Here is a 17,510-nt window from a genome sequence, read left to right as displayed (position 1 = left end):
CCTTTCCTTTCCTTTCCTTTCCTTTCCTTTCCTTTCCTTTCCTTCCCCCCCTTCTCTCCCTCTCCTTCTCCCCTCTCCCTCCCTCCCCCCATCCCTTTCCTTCTCCCCCAAGCAGGCTTTAAGAGTCTCACTGGCAGCCGGGAGTTTGGCCTAGTGGTTAAAGTGCTTGCCTAGCATGCATGAAGACCTGGGTTCGATTCCTCGGTACCACATACATAGAAAAAAGCCAGAAGTGGTGCTGAGGCTCAAGTGGTAGAGCTCTAGCCTTGAGAAAGTCCAAGGACAGTGCTCAGGCCTTGAGCTCAAGCCCAGGACTGGAAAAAAAAAAAAAAAAAAGAGTCTCACTGGCTTTAGTGCCTGGGCCACTGGCACCTGACTAGTTTTTTTTTTTTTTTTTTGGTCATTGGTTGTGGGGCTTGAACTCTGAGCCTGGGCACTGTCCCTGAGCTCTTCAGCTCAAAGTTAGTGCTCTACCACATGAGCCACAGTACCACTTCTGGTTTTCTGGTGGTTAATTGGAGATAAGAGTCTCACAGACTTTTGTGCACAGGCTGGCTTTGAACCTCGATCCTTAGATCTCAGCCTCCTGAGTAGCTAGGATTACAAGTGTGAGCCATCAGTGCCCGGCTTAGTATCCTCTTCTTAACCACAGGCAGTGGAGCCAAGATAAAATGACAGCATCACAGAATGCAGGAGTGATATTAGACTGTAGGACTTCTCAGTTCTAGAAATTTGTGACAAAAAGGGAAAGGATCCAGAGGAAAGCTAATTTAAAAATAAATATGGGTCTTGGAGGAGTGAGTCTATTCATGAGAGATTGGCAGCATGGTGCGTGATGATAGAAGACCGGAGTGCCACTGGCTGTGGATGCTTTGGACAGTTGTGGATGGCAAGGAAAGGGGTTGAATAGCCATGGTGTCGTGGCTGTGGTTTGGTATGTTGGGTTTTGACTTTTCCCTTAGGATTCTTTTGGAACCGGATAGCTCTTTTGAAGTGCCAAGGTTCATGGTGGTGGTTTGGGGTTTGGTTTAGTGACTGCCTTTGTGATTGCAAACTACATAGCCTAATAGAATGCCTTTCAAATGCTGATATAATCTCATATTTAAGTTTTTCACAAAATATAGTATTGTTTTATGGTTTCATGAAGTTTTATGTACCCTTATTGAAAATGTAGTGGAGGTATTGATCTCAGTTGTCTTTCCATTCATATTTCCCACTTATTTATCCGTTTGTACCACTCTAGCATCTGCCTTTATCATTCTTCCAAAATTACTGCCCATAAAAGCCCACATTAGCTATTGGCAGTTTAACACAATAGCCAAATTCTTTCTAGAAACATTTCATGCCTTGACTTCTTTAATAATAGAATAATGAAATTTCAGAGTATTACTTTTTCCCCCCTCTGGTTTTTAAAAAACTTAATAATTTATAAGCCAAGTTTGAGCCAGGTACCAGTGGCTCTTGAGTATAATTTTAGCTACTCAGGAGGCTGAGATCTAAGGATTATGATTCAGTGTTAGCCTAAGCAGGAAAGTCTCTGAGCCTCTCATCTCTAATTGATCACCAAAATGTTTGAAGTGGAGCTGTAACTCAAGTGGAAGAACACTAGTCTTGAGCAGACTAGTTCAGGAATAGCACCCAGGAGCTGAGAGTTCAAGCCCCAGGACCAGTGTGCACACATAACTCCCCTCCCCACCATCCAAATAAACAAATGCTAAGACTGAGGTAGGTGCAGTGGTGTATATCTGTAATCCCAGCACTCTTGAGAGTAACATAGAATTGTGATTTCGATGCCAGTTTATCTTAAAAAAAAAAAAAAGTTGGGCTCATGTAATAAAAATCATATATATTCTGGGCATCTATATTACATGCCTGCAATCTTAGCTAATCAAAAGGCCAAGACTGGAAAATAGTAGTTCAAAGCCAGCCTGGGCACAAGAAAGCCTGTAAGACTCTTATCTCCATTTAACCATCAGAAAACCAGAAGTGATGCTGTGACTCAATTGGTAGAGTGCTAGTTGTGAGCTGAAGAGCTCAGGGACAGCGCCTAGGCCTGGAGTTCAATTCCCACGATAGACTGCCCCCCCACCCCAAATCATACAAGTGTGTATGTGTGTGTGTATGTGTATATGAATTTCATAAAAGAAGATGACTAAGTTATTCAAAGGAGGTTTCATGGAGCTAGATGCTAGTGGCTCAGACCTGTAATCCTAGCTAGTCATGATGCTAAGGTCTAAGAATGTCCATTTGAAGCCAGTCTGGACAGAAAGTCCCTGAGACTCTTATCTCCAGTTATTCACCAAAAAGCCAAAAGTAGAGTTTGTGGTTCAAATGGTAGATAGTGCTGTATTCTCAGGACAGAGAGTGGTGCTATAGTGAAAAGTTCAGGGACTGCATCTCGGCCCCCAAGTTCAAACCCAATAATTGACAAAAACAACAACAAAACAAAACAAACCCCTCAAGGCCTAGGACAGCACATAGGCCTTGAGTTCAAATCCTAGGACTAGCATAAACAACAACAACAAAAAATGGTGAATTTTATGTGTACTTGTAATTTTTTTAATGTTTCATGTTCTATCACTGAGCCATGTCTCCAGTCATTAAACATCTTTTAAAAAAATGTGTGTGTGTGTGTGTGTGTGTGTGTGCGTGCGTGCGTGCGTGCGTGCCTGTGCGCCAATACTTGGGCTTGAACTCAGAGTCTCATTCTTTTGCTTAGGGTTTTCACTCAAGATTGGTACTCCTTAAGCCATGGTTTCATTTACAGTTTTTTTTTTTTTTTTTTCCCTGACTAATTGGAAAACAATCTTTTGGATTTGTCTGCCCAGGCTAGCTTGTGAACCTTGGTCCTCAGATCTCAGCTTTTTTTTTTTTTTTTTTGCCAGTCCTGGGCTTGCACTCAGGGCCTGAGCACTGTCCTTGGACTTTTCTCAAAGCTGGAGCTCTACCACTTGAGCCTCAGCACCACTTCCAGCTTTTTTCTATGTATGTGGTACCGAGGAATTGAACCCGGGTCTTTGTGCATGCTAGGCAAGCACTCTACCACTAGGCCAAACTCCTGGCCCAGATCTCAGCTTTTTAAGTAGCTAGGATTATAGGCATAAGCTACGGGCGCCCGGTGAGACTTTCTTCCAAAGAAGAATCAGCATGGCATGGTCAAGCACATCTGTGATCTCAGTACTATGAAACTGAGGCAGAGGACCATTAATTTGAGGCTCTCTGGGCTAGATTCAAACAGCAAGACTCTGTTGCCAAAAAGAAAAATATATAGCCAAATGGTAAAGTGCTTATTTAGCAAGCTTAAAGACCTGAGTTCAAATCCCAGTAGTGCTTTTTTTTTTTTTTTTTTTTTGGCCAGTTATGTGACTGAACTCAGGGCCTGAGCACTGTCCTTGTCCTTGGGCTTTCTCAAGTCTAGCACTCTACCACTTGAGCTACAGCAACAATTTCAGCTTTTTTCTATGTATGTGATACTGAGGAATCGAATCTGGATCTTTGGGTATGCTAGGCAAGCACTCTTACCACTTAGCAAAACTCCTGGCCCCATACATATTAATCTTTATGTATATATATATAAATTCATATATATATAATCATATATATATATATATGATTTTTTTTGTCAGTCCTAGGGCTTGAACTCTGGGTCTGTGCATTGTCCCTGAGCTCTTTAGTTCAAGGCTACCACTCTGCCCCTTGAGCTCAGTGCTACTTCTAGTTTTCTGGTGGTTAATTGGAGATAGGAGTCTCACAGACTTAGTGCCCCTGGCTGGCTTTGAACCTCAATCCTCAGCCTCCTGAATAGCTAGAATTACAGGCGTGAGCCACTGCTCCTGGCTTGTTTGGCTTTTTACTGACTTATGTGGTATCTATGCATTGGGTCTTCTTTGTGTGCTAACAAATGGCCTTTGAAGTTGGAATACTTCAGTACAGTTACAGCAGTTTTTTTGATAGTATTAATGTTTGAACCCAGTGTCTACAGCTTGCTAAATAGATGCTCTAGCATTTAAGCCATGCTACTGGTTTGCCAAACAAAAGAAAGAAAAGAAAAGAAGGGGGAAAAAAGAGAAATTAATGAAAACCTAAAGTGGCATATGTACAAAAAGGGAGAGCAAGGTTGTTTTGTTCTTGTCCTTAAAATTTTTATCTTGGGATTTTTACCTATAAAAACTATTTCATAGGACTAAATGTCTTGCCTAGTGACAGAGTGTTTGCCTAGCATACAAAAAGCCCTGGATTAGATTAGAAAAAACTGGAGGTGGTGCTGTGGCTCAAGTGATAGAGTACTAGCTTTGAGCAAAAGAAGCTCAAGGACATGGAAGGAGGCGGGGGCGGGGGAGGGAAATGGGGACAAAAATTTGAGAGGGGATATCAATGTGTGAAAAGTAATACACCTACTACCTGATGAATGTAACTGTAACCCCTCTATACCTTATCCCAACAATAAAAAAATAAAAATAATTTAAAAAAAAAAAGAAGCTCAAGGACAGTGCCTAATACCTGAGTTCAAGCTCCAGGACTGGCAAAAATAAAACTATTTCATGAAGAGTTTTTATTTTGTTTTGTTTTGTATTTTAGTTCTGGAAATCAAGTTCAGAGATTTAATTTAGTATCCTAAGCATATACTATTTCTCAGACCAAAAAAGAAAAAAAGGAAGAAAAATTTTTATTTGAAATCAAATCATATATGCTGCTCTTTTTTTCTTTACACATAGAAAAGAATGATGAATTGAGTTGTGAGGTCTTGCTTCTTCCTGTTTTATGTAGTTTGTTGGTTTTCTGGTGGAGAGGGGCCTGCCGCCTGGCTGAACACTGCATCAACACCACTCTGTGTGTTCTATTCATCTTTGTGTCCCTACTGGGACCTAGTGTAGTGGCTGGCTGCACGTAGCAGTTGCTCAGTCAATATTTGTTGAGTTGAAAGTCTTGTATTCCTGCTTGCCATTCGCCAAAACCTTGGGTGGGTCTTGCTACTGGTTTACATTCCTTGGTGTCCTGACTCCCTAGGTGCTATGGCTTGAGGGGTGTGGGTGAGAGGAAAACTGGTTTTCTTGTGCTTCCCCATCATCTCTCACCCCCAAAGAGGGTGGGTTTCTCTGCCTGCCCAGTTATGCTTGTTTCACCTGGTGCTTTTATTTTTGTGACTGAAATTGAATTCAGGCTCTATGCACTGTTCCTGAACTTCTTTTTCTCAAGGCTAACACTCTACTACTTGAGCCATAACTTTACTTTTGGCTTTTCTACCAGGGCTGACTTGAGACAATCCTCAGCTCTCAGCCTCCTGAGTAGCTAGAATTACAGGTATGAGCCATCAGCATCTGGCTTTTTTTTGTGAGACTGGGAGTCCCTATGTTACTCAAGTTGGTCTCAAACATCTTAGAGACTTACGTGGTCCCCTTGTCTGCTGAGTAGTTATGATTGTAGGTATATGTTCTGCTGGCAGATTCCATTCTTTAAAAAAAATGGGGGAGGTGAGGAGTGACTGGATTGACAAAAATATGCAGATTATAGGCCCAAGAGTGCCTTTGAACCTGACGGCTTGCTTCTTTAATTTATTCAGCATGCAAGGTGCTAAGTGTACATAGGCACATCAAATATGTGGTCCTACCGTGTTGTCTTATTGGAGACAGACATTACACAAACACAAATACATGCTTGCAAGTAGAAATGGCATGGAGGAAGTGATCAGGTTGCTTTGTGAAAGCATGAAAGGAGATGAGGGACATTTTGATTTGGCTTAGAAGCCATCTGGGTAGAGTCCAGGGAAGAGTGTGCCAGGCAAACGGATCGGAAAAGGGCCTGAATTTCCCTCAGTAGAGTTTGGAAAGCTATACCAAGAAAAGAAAGTCTGCAGTTGTTTTGATCTGCAGTTGTTTGAATCTATGGAAGTAGAATCCAACAGATACAGAAGAGTCATCTGAAGGAGAGGGTCATCTCCTGTGTAGATCCTTTAAGCCTAGATTCTTTGGGGGTCAGGTTCAATGAAAATAGATAGCAATAGGAAAGAAGGCAAAGATACTTTTCTGGTCCATCTACAAGTTGGTATTTTAAGACCCTTTCTAGACCAGCTCCACACAAATTCTTCCTTTATGTTGGTGGAGCTTGGTGGCCCATGATGCTTGTCCTGTGATAGCATCCCATTCCCTTATCATTCAAACTCACCTAGTGTTCAGGAAAAATCACAAGCTGTGCTGAGTAGGTGAAAACTACCTCCCTGAATTTGGTTTTTTTCTCAGGGTCAGAATGATGTTTTAGAGTTCTTTTCGATTAAGCCTAACATACAACCTAGAATTAGATGAGTCACAATTTATTGTCTATTCTCTCATATGATGAATTTCTTGGTCCAGTAAAGTTTCCAGGAGGATTTCTATGTACTTCAGATTGAACAAAAGTAAATCATTTGTCTTTCTGTAGTTTAGTATGGACTTAGCAGTAGTTTTATTTTTACCTCCCCTGTCATTTGTGAGGCTGGTAGCCTAGAGGTAGGGTGTGGAATGGAGCCATACATTATTGTTAAAATGGCTAGAATGGTTCTATTTTAACTGTAATTGAACCTTTCCTGGATCATCTCTTCTTTTTTAAAATCCACATGAGTAAAGAGGAAGAGTAGTAAAGGGTATGGGTGGAGTATGGTTGTTTATTGATACCTTTTTTTTGATGGTGGAGACTGGTTCTTTTCTCATCACCATTTCTCTTTTCCCTTTCCTTTCTTTTTTTTTTTTGTGCTTCTATTTTAAGTGCTTGTGTCTTTCTGGTTTTGTCTTATTGGAAGCTAGCCCAACTTTACTCATTTTTTTTCCCATACTGCTATTAAAAGACAATACCAGTTTATAGTACTTGGAGGAGAGGCAGAGTGGAAGACAGAGCCCTCTAGGTTCTAGTAATCCCAGGAAAATACCAATTCTCTTTCCTTGGATTAGAATGAGATGGGTTAAATTTATTGGGCAATTTGTATTTGTTTTATTAAAATGGCAGAAAATGAGTCACCGATCATTAGATCCTTAAACTTCTCTTTTTTGAGCTTGAATGCTAATGGGTGAACATGAGCTCAAAGAACCTCCCTTCTGCTGGGAGTTTGGCCTAGTGGTAGAGTGCTTGCCTAGCATGTACGAAGACCCAAGTTCAATTCCTCGGTACCACATACATAGAAAAAAGCTAGAAATGGTGCTGTGGCTCACGTAGTAGGGCTCTAGCCTTGGGAAAAAAAACAAGGACAGGGCTCAGGCCCTGAGTCCAAGGACTGGCAAAAAAAAAAAAAAAGAAAAAAAAGAAAAGAACCTCCCTTCCATATTGTGAGTCTGCCATGATAGCCAAGCATGCTTGGTGCCTGGTATTGATCCATCCCTGAATTTTTGATGTTTGTCTCTGATCTTAAAATGAACATCCACATTCACTGATATAAAAAACTTTTGAGAATGGCTAGGGGCATGTCTCAAGTGGTAGAATGGCTTTTTATGAAGTACAGGTCCTTCAAAATTAAAAAAAACAACAACAAAAAACGACAAAAACACAAACGTTTGAGCAAAATCTCTAAACATGTGGAAGGGGGGGGGCTCTTGAACTCAATTTCACGTTAAGTACTAAGAAAGCATAGCTGAGCTATTATCCTAGCACTAAAAATTAAAAAAAAAATCATTTTGTGGGGCTGGGAGTTTGGCCTAGTGGTAGAGTGCTTGCCTTGCATGCACAGAGACCCGGGTTTGATTCCTCAGTACCACGTACATAAAAAAAACCCAGAAGTGGTGCTGAGGCTCAAGTGGTAGAGCTCTAACCTTGAGAAAGCCCAAGGACAGTTCTCAGTCCCTGAGCTCAAGCCCAGGACTGGCAAAAAGAAAAATCATTTTGTTTAGACTTAACCATCTAAAATTCTGAGGCACTATCCAGTTTTGAGTCCTATGTTTTCTTTTGGTGGTCAGACTCAGGGTCTTAAGCTTACTAGGCATTGCTGTATCCGCTGTGTCACTGGGCTACCCACAGTCCTTGAGTTCTCCTTTTCAATCTGTAAAACATTTTCTTTTCTGACTTAAGCCATAATATTTTTAGATTCTACACATTACTAATGGTTTCATTTCTTTTTTAATTTCTTTCTTCTCTTCCCTGCCCCCCTTCTTCTTTGTGTATTGGTCATGGGATTGAACTTGGGCATTGTCTTTGAGCTTTTTTTGCTCAAGGCTAACACCTTGCCACTTGAGCCACAACTTCACTAATGGCTTTTTTTTTTTGTAGTTAACTGGTGATTAGAGTCTCATGGCTTTTTTTACCTGGATTGATATCAGACTGTGATCCTTAGATCTCAACCTTCTGAGTAGCTACTGGCACTTGGCATTTTTTCCCCTTCTTAATCAAAGTAAAATCTATAAGGTTCTGGGTGCTAGTGGCTCAGCCTATAATCCTAGCTACTTAGGAAACAGATCTGGAGGGTCACAGTTGAAGGCCACACGGGGCAGAAAAGTTCTCAAGACTCTATGTCCAAAGTAACCAGCAAAAAACAAAACAAACAACAACAACAATAAAAACAGCTGGAGGTGTGGCTAGAATGACAGAGTGCTAACCTAGCAAATATGAGGCCCTGAGTTTATGACCATGTACCTCCTTGGCCTTAATGGCTCAGCTTCCTAGCACTTGTCAGGCTTAATGGCTAAACCTCCTGGCTTAGCCTTCCAGTACTTGGAAGACTAAGGCAGGAGGATTGAGAGTTTGAGGCCAGCCTGAGCTACACGGTAAAACCTTGTCTCAAAAAAAAAGTTGGTTGAGTGCAGTGACTCACACCTGTAATCCTAGCTACTCAGGGGGCTGAAATCTGAGGATCAAGGTTCAAAGCCAGCCAGGGCACTAATGTTCCTGAGACTCTTATCTTCAATTAACTACTAGAAAACAGGAAGTGGAGCTGTGGCTCCAGGGGTAGGGCGGTAAGCCTAGAGCCAAAGAGCTCAGGGATAACACCCAACACCTCAAGCTGAAGAATTTAGGGACAGTGCCCAGGTCCAGAGTTCTAGCCCCATGACCCCCATGACTGCCCCCCCCCCAAAAAAAAGAAAGTGTGGAAGGCTGAATAATGGAATTTTATCATTGTAACCATTTAAAAGTGAACAGTTCAGTAGTATAAGTCCATCCACAATGTTGTAAAATGTGGTTTTCTTTATTAAACCAAAGAAATGCAATTTGGCTTTTTTTGAATTACTCTACATCAACTGTTGTATATGTGAATATGATGAGCCAGGCCTCCCTGAGGTACAGTGCCAAGTAGTCAGCAAGGTTCACTCACTGGTCATCATGGCTCCCACACACCATTACATATCCCTGCTTTCCACCAAAGGTGTGAGCTCGTCAAGGTCAGAGACACTCTGTTTTGTTACCAATCCCAGAAGACGACCCAGTACTCAGAAAATAATGATTGAGTACCATCAGTGGCCTTTATAAAGCATGAGGTAGGATATCCCGGAACCTCCCAGGTTCTAGTTGTCAGGATATGACAGAGAGCAGTGCTGTGATGGTGAAGAACTCTCCTGTCGAGTCCTCACAGTTATTTTGAGGAGTGTGGAGAGAGTCCTAGGCTCTGGCTTTGATTGGCATCCCTTTGTGCCTTCAGTTCCTGAGAGAGGAACTTGGTTAGGAAAAGACATGCCAACTTTCTGGGAAGAGCTTGGAGTAGAGAGCTGAATTTCTGTACTTTGGGTGGTGTACTACTCATGGAATTTGTCCAGACTGAAGTTTGTCCCTTCTCTTTCTTCCTGTCCTGAGGCTACATAACTCTTCCCTGCCCCCAATATGTTGAGGGGAATCAGGCCAAGGTTGAAGTCACTGGCAGAGCTGAAGCCAAGGTGTCTGTGGTGGATGCCAGCTCATCTCCTCCCCATCACCCTAAGTCTGTTCTGGTGTTATTTTGGCCTGTGGTATGTGGTTTCAGTCTGTGGGCCAGTACATAGTTACAATACAGTCACATCTTATAAGTGATGAATGAGTGCTCCAGGAGCAGAAACTGCTGATTTTCCTCAACTCTTGGGACTTTTCTCTTCTCTCTGAGTGTCTTTTTTTTTTTTTTTTAAGTAATACAAGAGTAAAAACTTGAAAACTCCAAGCCAGGTGTGGTGGCTCACCCCTGGAATCCTAGCTACTCAGGAAGCTGAGATCTGAGGGTCGAGGTTCAGAGCCAGCTTGAGCACTAAAGTCTGTGAGACTCTTATCTCTAGTTAGCCACTAGAAAACTGGAAGTGGCACTGTGGCTCCAGCGGTTGGTGTGGTAGCTTTGAACTGAAGAGCTCGGGACAACACCCAGGCCCAGGGGTAGGGTAGCAGCCTTGAGCTGAAGAGCTCAGAGACAGCATCCAGGCCCAGAATCCAGAGTCCAAGGCCCCATGATCGACCAAAAAAAAAAAAAAAAAAAACCCCAAAAACTTGGAAACTCCAAATTTGGGGCAGGGCAGAATTGGGGAAAGACTGTGGATGTGACTTGGGGGCAGCAGGCAGTGGGCAGAGGTGGGGTAGTGGTTGGCCATGGCAGGGAGGCAGCAATTCATGCAAAGTGGTCCCAGCTGCCCCTGGTTTATAGGCTAATCCCGGCCTTGCTCCAGCCGTCATTCAGGGTAAGCTGCTATCATTAGTGGTTAAACATTTCTGAAGTATTCTCTCTCAACTCTGACCACATGTCCTTTTGCAGATGGGGAGGAGGAGCCCATAGAGTAACGGGACCCACCCTGTCCTTGTGCCTAGATGCTCGGCAGAGGGACACAAGCCATGGCCACTGGAAGTAATCAGGCCATGGGAGAACCTGTCCTCTCACAGGACTGATGGTCCTTTCTGGTATTGCCCACGTGGCCTGCTGCTCCTGGGCTGAGAGCTCCAAACCAGAGGGGCCTTTTTTGTCCTTGTAAGGGAATTCTTGGCTGAAATGAGCCTCCTATTAACCAATTGTACCTCTCTCAAGAGCTCCTCTCTCAACGCATATGAACACACAAACACATGTTGGCCAGTTGCTAAATGCTGCCTTTCCTTTTGGAACAAATTTGTGCTCATTCTGCTTTCAATGAGGAGTTGTGGTAAAATGCTTAATAACAACGTTTCTTCCCATGAAGTGGGGACTTTGAAATATTTTTCTTTGAGGTATGGTTGACAGCTTTTGATTTATGAAATTAGCTCAGGGAAAAAATAAAATGGAAAGGAGAGCCTAAAGTGAATCCTTATTTCCATAGATCAGTGTACTCTCCATTTGTAATGACCACACCTTCTTTAGGTATGACAGACTCAGAGGATGCTAAGTCTCTCTCTTTCTGAAGAAAAATTTTTTTTCCTTTTGAAAAATTATAGGTCTTTTCCTTACCCCAAAGAGTACAGATTCAGTAAATGAAACTAGAAAAACGTAGAAGAACACAAAAAAAACAAAAACAAAATGAAAATGCAAGTCAAAACTACACTAAGATTCCGTCTCACTCCAGTGAGAATGGCAGTCATCAAGAACACAAACAGCAGAGTCAGGAGTTTGGTCTAGTGGTAAGAGTGCTTGTCTAGCATGCACAAAGACCAGTGTTTGATTCCTCGGTACCACATACATAGAAAAACTGGAAGTGGTGCCGTGGCTCAAGTGGTAGGGCTCTAGCCTTGAGGAAAAAGCCAAAGGACAATGCTCAGACCCTGAGTTCAAGCCACAGGATGGGGGAGAAGGGGGAAAAATACAAACAACAAAGGCTAGTGGGAATGTGGGGATAAAGGACCCTCATACTGCTGGTAGGAGTGTAAACATAGGTAACCACTATGGAAGTTCTCCCCCAAACTGAAAGTAGTTGTATCTTATTGCCCTGACATACTTGTGGACATATATCTAAAAAAGTATAAATCAGTATATGAAAGAGATACCTGTGTCCTTAGGTTTACTGCAGCTCTCTCCACAATAGTCATACTGTGGAATTAGCAAAAGTACTCAACAAGTAGATAAAGAAAATAAATACATATAAACTATGGAATATTATTCAGCCATAAAGAAAAATGAATTATGACATTTGCAGGAAAGTAGATGGACTGGATATCATCATGGTAAATGAGATAAGCTAAGAGAGAGAGAAGCTATCACTCATTTTCACTCACTTGTGGACTGTAGACCGAAAGTGATTGTAATAGTAATAAATAATAACATGAATATAAATGGGAGAAAGAAAAAGATACTCAGAGGTGAGAAAGATGGAAGTTTGTTTTATGCACACACACACACACACACACACACACACACACAGCCTATGTTCTGTGAAGATGGTTTTCGGCTCAATCCCACTGTCTCCTTTGTGGTGTAGTATATCTCTCTGCATAGGGTCTTATTCCTGCATTTGAGTCATTTTTCCTAGGTAAAACATGTCACTAGGTGCATTGACTAAAGTTGACTTCTGTTTCCAAGAGACTCATCATGTCAGCTATAGAAAAAAAATGGATAAATTTGGACTTTTTTTTTGGCTTAATGGGGAAAATACTTCATCTGTAGTCTGTCCAGTGAGTCTTGTTTATTTCTAGCATTGAAGCCCAATAAAAACAGTGTGATGGGCACAGGATATTTCACAGTTACTTTAGATGTGGGGTAAATTCACTCTGGATTTGTTTACTTCAAGTGGAAAAGTTTTCACAAAACTGCCTGTTGGGTTTTTACCAGGAGGGAAGCTTCCCTGGGCATCTGCTTGGAGCCAGCCTCTGTTGAGTCAAAACCTAGAGGGGCTATTACAGATCTTATTTCTAATAAATAGCAAGAGAAGGAATATAGTGCCCAAGTGCGATATGCCTCTTTCTTTTTCACAGTGATTTATATCTGTCTGCTTTATACTCTGAATTCCCAGGACACACAGACATTCAGGTGGTTCAGCCAGAACAACCACAGCAACCAGCGAGCAAAGCCCTGGTACCAGGAACCGGCACCGCCAACCCACCAAGAACCCAAGCCACAGTGGCCTGGCCAATGGCACAGGTGAGTGATAGCACAGAATGCTCACCTGTCCAGTCATGGGTTTAGGACATTGCCTAATGTGTCAGCGTATAGAGCAGGGGTGGTGATAGACAACTCCATTACCAACAGGAATTTGAATATCATTTTTTCCATTAGCCCATCTTTAATCTCTAACTTTTTTCCCCTGGATAGCCAAGGTTATTTTTTATGTTACTGGTCATTTCTATAGTATTTCTTACATAGAAATAAAATGGATTACTTTTCTATTCATTTCTTATCAACATTGAATTTCATTTTGGGGCTATCTTATTTATATGTGACATGTCTAAAGTTTTTTCTTAATTTAAGAAGATTGTCAGGCTAGAGAAAAGAGACCAAGTTCATTACTAAGATGTGAGTTGGAGAAGATCTGGCAGCCTCAGGAAGAATGGGGGTCAGGATGCTGAGCAGGTGCTGTCACAGCTCCAGAGTGGATTCCATTTGGGAAGACACACTTGGTTTTATCCACTTCCAAATAGAACTTCTCTGCTTCCCTGTAAGAGGAAGGGAAGGACCTGTTTTTAAAGCAAATCACTCTGTCCTGTTTCCCTCTGTATGATCAAGAAAGTGCCAGAAAAGAGAGAGAAAAGAACAGACTCAACTTCTAAACTTGAACATGGCTGCAAATTAGTGACTGCTAGTCATGTGGTCATTTGTCTTACTTTAGGGCATAGACATTTTCATCCACAACCTCTAGCTCAGAGAATACAGGCTTTCAAATTGATAAGGGACCCTGAAATAATTACAAAGATTCTGATTTATGATGGCAGAAATGTAACATAAAAGACATGAGGTCCAGAGCAGCATTGTATGGTCATCTGATTGTTACTGACTTATATGTGGCAGATGGTGTAAAAAAGACTATTTGAGTTACTCTGTAATAATGTTCAGTTTCCTGGGGGCTTCAAGGCCCTTTGAGTAGCTTATTTAGCTTAGTTACTCATTGTCTGCTATAGACTACTGAGTAGAGTAGGCTGTGTCCAGCACAGCTCCCTGAAAGCCTGGTGACTTGACTTCCTCTCTGGAGTTTGGAACTTTTCTGAAGGATCGGGTTAGCTAGCTCACCCAGAGCCTGGGGGACAAGACAGAGTCCCAGCATTTACTGTCTCAGTCTGCTTGGAACACATGTGCCAATACCCTTATTGGTATGTTGGGACCTTCCTGCCCATGTGAAGGCGGCAGTGTGCTGTTAGAGAGAACCAGGCACTTTATGCCAGTAAACATGCTTCTCTTAGAAAAATAAGTTGCTTGTGGAGGAGAGCCAACATTTCCAAACAGGGGAACGGAACTGACGCTTTTGGACCAGTTGTTTCCCAGATGGCATGGCTGAGCTCCCAGCCCCTTTACCCTTCCAGGGGCCACATTACTGGGATAGTGGTTTCCCTCAACCACCTCTGCTGTTCTTACTGAAACTACTGGTAGTTCACTTTATATGGCGATAGTCTCTGAGTCAATCTTCTTGAGCATTTGGTCAGATTTTTATTTCCCCTGCATTTAGTTTTGGGTACCTTTGCTTCTTGTCCTTATCTCCAGGAACATTCTGTTCTAATAGACGAGGCAGGTGCCAGCCATTTCTTCAGAAAGCCCCAGTCTGCCTGGGAAATGTTTTATAGTTGTATTTGAATGCCCAAACTGTTCCTAAAACCTAAGTAGTTGTACTTCAGGGATCCCTGCCCACTAAAATATGAAAGCTTGGCTTCTGTTTCTCTGCTTTCTGCCATGACAATGGTTTACCTTTACCTTGCAGGCAGCAGCAGCCTGAGCTTTAGAAGCTCTTTCATGTCTATCCAAAGAAAGGTACAGAGAGATGTTCCTTTTTCTGTGGAGTGGGTGGGGGCAGGCAGAAGCTGTCTGCTTTGGTCATGCAGGACAAAAGAAAGTTTGAGGATGTGAATGTGGATATCTTTATCCTGCAACGTTCAGCCATTAGTTAGGCTTGTGAGAACGAGTTCAAGATGGTGGTGGTAGGAGTTATGCCTCCCAACAGAGGTTTCACAGACATTCAAGATTTATTTAACAGCTCTTTTGGCTGTGCGCTGCAGTTATGCATGTAAAAGAAATTTAGGGCAAAACCAGAGTTGAGTTTCAGGTGGGTTTTTTTTCTTATGTTGTCACAACTGTAAAGTTTTCTCTTTTTAATAAAATGAAAGTGAGTGGCAGCCTGTCTATATAAATATAATATTTCTAAGTTTTAAAGTGGTGGAATTGAAAAAATAGATTAATGGTATAGCACTTCATTGAGACTTGTATGGAATGATTTACTTTCTAATTTTTTATTGAAAACTTTACTACCTCCTTAAATGTAATTTCCATGCACATCAGTCACATTGGCTGGGGTTGAATCCTCTTGTGCATAGGTGTGTGTATAAGACCAGTGACTTGCTGGGCAGTCATTTTTTCATCTTTTTTTTTTTTTTAAGGGGGGTTTGGTTGTGGGGCTTGAGCTCAGGGCCTCTCTGTGTTCAAGGCTAGTGCTCTATCACTTGAGCTATAGTGCCACTTTTGGGATTTTAGTGGTTAATTGGAGATAAGAGTCTAACTGACTTTCCTGTCTGGAATGGGTTCAAATCACAATTCTCAGATCTCAGCCTCCTGAGTAGCTGGGATTATAGATGTGAGCCACTAATGTCCAGCTTGTTTTCTCATTCTTTTTTTTTTGGGGGGGGGTGTTGTGGGATTTGAACTCTGGGCCTGGATGTTGTCCCTAACTTCAGCTCAAGGCTACTGCCCTACCCCTTGAGCCACGGCACCACTTCTGGTTTTCTGGTGGTTAATTAGAGATAAGAGTCTCATGGACTTTAGGGACTTTAGTGCTTGGGCTGGCTTTGAACCTCAATCCTCAGATTTCAGCCTCCTGAGTAGCTTGGATTACAGGTGTAAGGCATGGCTCGTTTTCCTATTCTTAAAGTGAAAAAGAGTATGTACCTCATAAATTATTAGAAGGAATAAGGTATGTAAGTCATAGATATTGGCATGGTATCTGGCATATAGCTTTTGTCTTTATGAATAATTTTATCTAGTTATAATTATGTAGCATGGAGATAGGTGGTTTTATTTTATGATCTTTTATATATGCTTCCATTTATCTATGTAATCCTTCCCTTTTCTTTTATTTTCTTTTTTCCTTTTTGTCCATCATAGGGACTTGAACTATGGGCCTGGGCCCTGTCCCTGAGCTCTTTAGCTCAAGACTAGTGCTCTGTGATTAGAGTCTCAGCCCCACTTTTGGTTTTCTGATGGTTAATTGGAGATAAGAGTCTCACAGACTTTTGTGCCTGGGCTGGCTTTAAATTGCCATCATCAGATCTCAGCCTCCTGAATAGCTAAGATTACAGGCATGAGCCATTGGCGCCCAGCCAATTTACTTTGCTTTTGTGTGTTTGCTGGTTCTGGGACTTGAACTCAGGGCCTAGGTGCTATCCCTGGACTTTGGTTTTTTTTTTTTGATCCAGGCTAGTGCTCTACAACTTTTTGGTGGTTTATTGGAGATAAGAGTCTTACTGACATTCCTATCTCTGCTGACTTCAAACTGATCCTCAGATGTCAGCCTTCTGAATAGGTAGGATTACAGGCATAAACCATCAGCCAGCCCCTGGCTATAGTATAGACTGTCTGGGAAAGCTAGATCTGTCTTACCATTTTTTTCTCTTTGGCTGCTCATAGATTTTCGAAATAAGTTCTCAACTTTAAAGTCTTAGGAGCATTCTGTAGTATGAGAATTGCATTAATCTGTGTATTTGCTAGAAATGGAATTCAATCATCCCATCAGTCAGTTGCCATGTATAACTTTGTAAATTTTCCTTGCCCCCCTCCCTTTTTCCCCCCATGTCATCTCCCTGCTTTCGTGAAAACTTTTTTCTATTTTGGTAGCTCTTGTGTATTTGTGACTGAGCAACTGCATTGGAAGTGTGGATGCTTGTGTGTCACAGGGGAGCAATTCTGGCTGCTTTCTTGTGGACCACCTTAGGAGCTTATCTTCCATGGAAAATGCCTCTGTTGTAGCTGATCACCCTCGCATGTGTCCGAGGAGGGGACTAAGGAGACGTGTGCACACCAGGAGCCTGTGTCCTCCCGCCTGGATGTCTGGGAATGCAGAGTGAGCTGGCAGTGTGTCTAGGATTAAGAAAGAGAATTTCCAATTGCTGATCTTTTTGTTGGCTAACTATAGCTAGAGTGTGTCCTAGTCTTAATATGAATATGTGATTCATAAAGAGTACTTAACCACCATCACAGAGGGAACCTTGTGAAATACCCACAGTTGCAGAAACCAGAGGCTGTTCAACTGCCGTTTTGCCTAGTTACCCCACCCACACTTGGTGCTCTGCCTTTCTTCCCATCCAGGAAAACCACCTCAGCTGCCTTCATTTCTTTCCTACTTGGTTGATTTTGACTCATGGTGCACTGGCTCTATTACTTGCCGAATGTGTGGTGCTTCTCTGAGTTGCCCTTGAGTGTTGTTTTGGGGGAAATGAAAATAATACCTTCATCATTGAGGCCTTTGGGAGGATGAAGGGTGTAATAAAAGCATATCTGCTGAAGGCAGTGAAGGGTC

At 42.1% G+C, this 17,510-nt stretch overlaps 1 protein-coding gene across 3 annotated transcripts in view; it reads left to right on the top strand.

The window, feature by feature from the left end:
* Positions 1-17,510, top strand: part of Wwp2 (WW domain containing E3 ubiquitin protein ligase 2) — a 112,613-nt gene that overhangs the window by 52,471 nt on the left and 42,632 nt on the right. For all 3 annotated transcript variants that reach the window (XM_090357352.1, XM_090357350.1, XM_090357351.1), the window contains one exon: positions 12,813-12,940. In XM_090357352.1, coding sequence (XP_090213478.1) covers positions 12,813-12,940 — 128 coding nt within the window. The remainder of the gene's footprint in view (positions 1-12,812; positions 12,941-17,510) is intronic.

Source organism: Megascapheus bottae, chromosome 24 (genome assembly GCF_031878675.1).
Source record: "Megascapheus bottae isolate mThoBot1 chromosome 24, mThoBot2.hap1, whole genome shotgun sequence".
Lineage (NCBI taxonomy): Eukaryota > Metazoa > Chordata > Mammalia > Rodentia > Geomyidae > Megascapheus > Megascapheus bottae.
This window is presented reverse-complemented; position numbering and strand designations above follow the sequence as displayed.